Here is a 6703-nt window from a genome sequence, read left to right as displayed (position 1 = left end):
CCAAAAAGATTCAAAAGAGTTGAAATCTGAATATGCCTGAAGTTACGGTATTTAGCCCTCTAACAACCAGACCTTGGAGGATTTAAGGATCGGTGACGGCTGCGTTCTGATGGCACCTCCCTGATCAGCTACAGGGAGTCCAAAGAGGAACGCAACAGATCACAAGGTGGAATGTGTCTATTTTGTGGTCTGGAAGCAAAAAACAGTGTTTCCCAGGTTTCCAAGCACCTGCCCACTTACACACAAGACAGCCAGAACCACTGTGTGGGAGGGGAGGCCGGGACACTGCAATGAGCCCAGGTTGTCAGCTGTTCCCAGCCCCTTGCCTTAGTGACTTCAGGCAGCACATCCCCGATTCCAGGACCCCATCGGGTCCCGCATCTTGGGGACTGGCTGGACAAACGCTGGACTGCAAATAGCTCACGATCCGTGTTGCCAGTTCAGTTTCCACAAGTCACGGCATAGTCTTTTAATCTCCAAACCTGGGTCCTATTGTGTGAACCAAAAATGCAAGTTTGATTTTGTTTCATGATGCCACACACACAGACACACAAATCACATTTCCTCCCTAGGGCTGTTCCTTACACTCCTGACAAAGAACACGTGGCACCAATCACTCTGTCCCACAAAGCTCCAAGCCACAACACTCCAAAGAAACACACAGCTGAGTCGGGGAATGAAAGATCTTAGCCTGCTACAATAGAAACCGTTGTGCTAGAAAGCTGAAATATGGAAACCTGTGAAATGATGTATGAAGAGTCTGACACTAACGCTCCTAAAATGAACTGAGCGGGAAGGCTGTGCTTCCCTGTGGGTGGACTCCTTGTGGACAGGCTCAAGAGCCGCAGCGTTGCAGGGAAGCCCTCAACCTGGGTCAAGGCAGAAAAAAGGACGCTGCGTGAGGGGATGGTCAGAATGGAAAGCCCACTGCACACCTGAGAGGAGAAAATCCCCTGCCCCTACAGCCGAGGTTTGTGGATAACAGCAACTACCCCCTTTCCCAGTTGCTCCTGAAAGGCTGCCTGAGCTGCGGCTCTTGCTGCCCTGGAGAGACTTCTGGTGTCCCCAGAGCTCAGTGGGCTTCCAGAGTCCATAGTACGCTTCCTGGAGCAGGATCCTAGCCTCTCTAGTTAGGTCTTGGAACTGGCTGACCACCTTGCTCCATACACCGGAAAGTTCCCAGGTAGAATATTGTTTCATACAAACTGCCACATTCTCAGCCCATGCTTCTGAAGCTCTAGATCGGGACACAATTCATCCAACATTCCCTCACCCAGTGATCCATGGACACGCTGCCAATAAGGGAGAAACTAGACTCCCTCTCTGGTGGAGGACAGGGTCATTAACTCAGCTGAGAACTTAGTTTTTATCACTAGAGCTAGGTAACATGTTAAAGTTACTGCATTTTTAAGGAGAATGACCTTCACTTACTCAAGTTGAAGCAAATATTGCTGCAAAAAAGCACTGACTGCATGGCAAGAATTTTGTTTGTGGTGTGTGTGTGGGGGGTGTGTGTGTGTGTGTGTTCCTTTCAGGAAATGCACTCTTAAATACTTCCTGACTCTGGCCATATTGCCCTTTCCTTTGAAATAACTTTTCAAAAACAAAGAAAACCTATTTTTATTACCTTTACATCACTGCGTAATGTTTGCTATTAGTCTACAATGAGAAGCTGGCACTTTTATAAAATAAAATTGACATTCAAAAGATTGCCAATGCTAATGCTTTGGAAAGGCTGCACGCATTGGTGAAATACTGGGCTGTTTAAAATATTTTACCAAATTATGAACATTTGAAGCGTTAGTACTACTCTGAGACTGGGAAGAGAGCAAAACTAGGTTTCCTTTCCTAGCAGCCATACTGGATGCTCATTATACTATGAAATAATTCCTTTTAAAAGGAATCATTTGAACTTTAAAATATAGTTCTGAAAATCAGTAATGCTGTTATGACAGAATAGAAAGTCTTCTGGACATAACACTAAAAATCTATTTCTCTCTGATTCTAGATTCAATGGGTTACCATTTTAAAGGATACTAGACAAGAAGATCTCTGGATTATTATATTGGACTCCTCATTTAATTTTAAGTAATCCAAAACAATCCAAAATGTTGCTTATTGCCACATAAACAAGCATTTTCAAACAATGTTATAGCGTATGTATATTGTCAATATCTTAAAAATTAATGTATTTATAAATACATAGGAAAAACACGGTTATGCACTAATGTACTTTTAAGAAATGGTATACCAGATCAAGATTACCTAATGATGCATGAGAAGGCTTGATTGCTTTTATATTAACAGAAAAATTATGTCATTTTGTCATTTATTTTTAGTCATAAAGTTTTATAAGCATATATGAATTAAGTATTCATTATTTCATCGATGTGACCATTGACCATTTTTAAAAGTCTAAATTGTAATTTGTTAACTCCTGATGGCTTGCTATCAATAAATTATTTTTTCCTATGATCCGTTTCCTTTGGAAACACTGCCATAGTCAAAGGGATATCTCCAACCCGTAGTTCAAACTAAATACGTCTATCGTGTAAGATGCCACATTTTGAAGCACAGAAATACCTGGCAGTTTTGTAGTTTGAAGCTAATTCAAACAGGTGCTGTATTTCAGTTGCACTGATGTGTTATTATTTTTTTAGGTGAAAGAAGGCAACAGGTAGATTCCCCTATCCGACACAATAATAACCGCACTTTTCACATTTTTGTGTTTATTCTAAACAAGATTACTGAGAGTCATATAAAGTTTTACCTTTACCCAAAGGGGGTTTATTTCAAGTGGCAAAAGCTCATTAAAAGTCTAAATGCTTTATTAACTATAATTCTCAGCATATAGTGTTTTAAAAACACTACTTCTCTAGAGCAGGGGTTGGCAAGTCTTCTGTAAAAGGGCTAGACAGTAAATATTTTCCACTTTGCCATCTGGTCTCTGCCGTGTCTACTCCGCTCTGTGGCAGTAGCATGGAAGCAGCACAGAGAAGACAGAAACGAGAGTGTACGGCTGTGTTCCAGTAAAACCTGATTTGTGAACACTGAAATATGGATTTTATATAATTCTCATGTACCACCAAATAGTACTGTCTTTGGAATTTTTTTCAACAGTTTAAAAACGTAAGGCCGGGTGAAGTGGCTCATGCCTATAATCCTAGCACTTTGGGAGGCCAAGGCGGGTGGATCACCTGAGGTCAGGTGTTCAAGACTAGCCTGGCCAACATGGTGAAACCCTGTCTCTACCAAAAATACAAAAATTAGCCAGGTGTGGTGGCAGATGCTTATAATCCCAGCTACTCTGGAGGCTGAGGCAGGAGAATCGCTTGAACCTGGAGGGCGGAGGTTGCAATGAGCCAAGATTGCACTATTGCACTCCAGCCTGGGCGACAAGAGTGGAACTCCATCTCAAAAAATAATAATAAAATAAAATAAAAAATCAAAATGTAAAAACTATTCCTAGGTCGCAGACCTTACAAGAACAGGCGATGTGCCAAATTTGGGCTATAGTATGCATGCCCAGCCCTGTTCTATCAAGCAACAGTGAAACTGCCCCTCCTTAGAGACTACCATCCCTAAAACCACTGATTGTACTCGCCACGTGCTGGAAAATGGGAAGAATTAAAAAAAGGGAAATCACTGAGGCAGAGTCAAGGGGTGACAGACCTTACTCGGGATGCCCTCCTGCCTGCCCGTGCATCCACAGCCAGCACAGCGACCAAGGCCGTCCATACCCCACCCCACAGGCCTGCAGAGGTGGCCGTCTGCGTCTGCGCAGCACTGACTCGCTGGGCATGCTTCCTCTTCCATCAAGTCACCACTCGCCACTGTGGCTCTGAGAGGAACAGAGAGCCACCTTTCCATCCCCCATCCCCTGCGCTCGCAGTCCAGCGACTAAAAGGGCCCAACTTCTCTGACCGCTAATGGCCCGGCGAGTCTCACAACAGTGTGCTCTGTCTACACAAAGGGCGCTGGGGCGTGCGTGCCCGGCTCTCCCAGATCACAGCCAAGGCCTGCCCGAGGACTCTGGCATTTCAATTCACAAACGTCTTAATTCGGAGAGGGTCAGAACACTTTCTACAGAACATTTTAAAGCACAAGGGAAGTTTGGGCCCTTTCGCAGTAAAGAGGGAGGACTGAAGGAGAGGAATGTGTAGGCTGTTGTTGAACAATTCTTCAAGTGCGCACATCACCAGCTGACAGAGACTGGCTGACTGCCAACGCCTCCCCAAACGCACGAAAGCCAAAATACAGAGCACAGCGTCAAACGGGGTGCGAGTGGCCTTTACTTTTTTAAAGGACATTTGTACACAATCGCACAAATAAACAATGTCAAGTCTGGGCAAATATTTCCCACATCTCAGTCAAAAGAAAAGGGTGGCCTGACCCAGCCGCGACTGGGTTTTCTCTGAGAAATAGGTTGGGATGTAAAGGTCCCACGCGTCCACCCAGAGCCCGTGGCACCTTCCGTTGGTGCACGGTGGCAGGACCTTTGTTCTTTCCCTAGGGGTCTTCAGCAAGCTGCAAGGGCTAAAATATGTTAGAGTTAAACGCCCATCCCACGGCCTTAGAACCACGCCCGGGAGTCAGCAGCCTTTTCCTTGGAGGCAGCTGCTCCGGGCCTTGGAAGTTTCTTCCTATTCTGACGCAGGCTGGGAACTCTAGAGGCCTTGTAGAAAGGTCCAAAGGACGAGAAGACTGGGGCCAGAGGCTTTCGGAGCTTTGCCCGGCCTCTCTCAGCCCGCTCACTTCTCTGCTGGGGTGCGAGTCGACGGTTCAACGTCTCCCTCCTTTTCCTCCACGCGCCCCTCCCGCCAGATTCGCCATGCTCAGCAAAACGTCGCAGCAAGTCCCTTGGGGCGGCAGCCCGAGCTCCACGTGCTAATCAACCCCGCCCCACGGCTCTTCGAAGCTCTCCAGGCTCACAGCGCGTCTGCAGGGCGCGCGAAGCGCAGCGTGTAGTTGGCGCCCGCGTTGTTGTCCCAGTACTCGCCCTGCGCACAGCGGTAGCAGACAGCGAAGTGGACCGCGACGCCGCGCGCGTCAGCTTGCTCTTCGCCCTCAGGCTGCAGGCCCGGGGGCAGGCACAGCGAGAAGTGGAAGGACTCAGCGCCTGGCTCGCTCTTGGCATCCCCGGAACCTGGCTCGGAGGCCCCCGACTGCGCCTCTGGCGGCTGTGGCTCCAGCGGCTCCGGCTGCAGCTCAGCTGGCACGTCCAGGAAGGAGCGCCACTCGGCAAAGGTGTAGCGCACGGTCACGGCCCTGGGCCCAGGGCAGCTGAGCACGCGGCCGGAGCCCTTCACCTCCGCGCCCGAGGCCGTCGAGCACTGCACGCGCTCCAGGCACACGCGCTGCCGCTGCAGGCGCTCGGCCGCGGCGCTCGGCCCCGGGAGCTGGAAGAGCGGCCGGAGCCGGGAAGGCTGCGCTGAGAGGGGCGCGGCCAGCAGCCCCCCGAGCTGCTCCAGGTCCTCGGCACGCATAGGGAAGCTTCGGAGGCGCGAGAGCACTGCGGGCGGCACCTGCGGCTCCTCCGCCTCGCTGAAGTGCTTCACGCTGGTCAGGGTCAGCCCCAGCGTGTCCGCGAACTGCACCCGCTTCTTGCACTTGGCGCAGCAGCCGCCCGGGCCGAGCGGCGCGTCCTCCGCCCCTTCGTCGCCCAGCACTGCTGCCTGTTGCTGCTGCTGCTGCAGGAACTTGGCCGCCTGCAGGATGGGGTCGGCGGGCAAGGAGAAGGAGCGCGCGCGGCAGCGGCGGCGGCATTGCAGCAGCTCCTCCTGCTCCTGGAGGGCGGCCTCTTCCTTCGGGGACAGGGGCCTGTCCCCTAGCTGAGCGTCAGGACTCGGGGTCTCCGAAGTGCCACCGCCGTCGCCGCCACCCTGCACGCAGAGGACCCCCGGGACGGACGGTTCCTCGACCAGCGGGGTCTCTCCGAAGGGCGCTGGTCCCGGCGCCTCCAAACTTAACCGCGCCCCTGTGGGCTCCATGACGCCGTTCGCCACTCTGGAGACGTAACTAACTCCTCCGGCCGTGGAATGAGCGCAGGGCTGCAGTTCAGGCTCGCCCTCCCCGAGGCGAGTCGCCCCAGGCTCGACAAGACACCACAGTTAGTTCCACTTTGGAGCCTCCGGCTTTTAGCTGCGGCAGGGCGAAGTGGGAGGAGGATGCGGGCCTGGGGCCGGCTCCGGGGCCACGCCGCCTCCTGGTTGAACCTGCCCGCGACGGGGGAGGGCCGGGGGCGGAGAGGCGCGGCCCCTGCAACACCTGGAAGCGAGTTCCCGAGTGCTTGGGTGCAGCGTAGGGGGCGACGTCCTGTCGTTCGCGGACTCCCTGGGGCCCTCACCCGCACCCCCGGCCTGGCTAGCGTCTATTCCGCCGCCGGAGTGCCTCGAAGTGGGGGTATAGACGCCGCGCTCAACCTTCAGAGACCCCCACGTGCACAAAGTCTTCCTGCCCATGAACTTGACCTGACGTGTCTGCCCCCCGGAGGGTCACTGAGCGCTCTCCTCTTGGCTGTCTCACGGGCCTGGCGAGTCCCCGGTGCAGCGCGCAACTGGGGAAAACTTGCCTACGCAGAGGCTTGAAGGAGGCCCATGCCGCGCCGCCGGAAAGCAGGGAGCGCATCCCTTCCCTTCTGCTCCTGCCTTCCCCAGACTTCAGGGTGCCCCGGGTTCCAATCCCACTCGGAAGCCTGACTCGA

General features: G+C 52.2%; 1 protein-coding gene across 1 annotated transcript; it reads right to left on the bottom strand.

Moving 5' to 3' along the window:
- Window positions 1–2053: 2053 nt before the first annotated feature.
- PPP1R3G (protein phosphatase 1 regulatory subunit 3G) lies at window positions 2054–6240 on the bottom strand. Its single transcript, XM_050789679.1, has one exon. The coding sequence runs from the start codon at window positions 5988–5990 to the stop codon at window positions 4929–4931; it is 1062 nt and encodes a 353-aa protein (XP_050645636.1). The 5' UTR covers window positions 5991–6240; the 3' UTR covers window positions 2054–4928.
- Window positions 6241–6703: the final 463 nt, after the last annotated feature.

This window comes from Macaca thibetana, chromosome 4 (assembly GCF_024542745.1).
Source record: "Macaca thibetana thibetana isolate TM-01 chromosome 4, ASM2454274v1, whole genome shotgun sequence".
In the NCBI taxonomy this organism is placed as follows: domain Eukaryota; kingdom Metazoa; phylum Chordata; class Mammalia; order Primates; family Cercopithecidae; genus Macaca; species Macaca thibetana.
The sequence above is the reverse complement of the archived record's forward strand: the minus strand, read 5'-3'. Positions and strand labels throughout refer to the sequence as shown.

Coding starts and splice junctions, on each gene's coding strand:
- PPP1R3G (XM_050789679.1), bottom strand. CDS start 5,990: ATGGAGCCCACAGGGGCGCGGTTAAGTTTGGAGGCGCCGGGACCAGCG.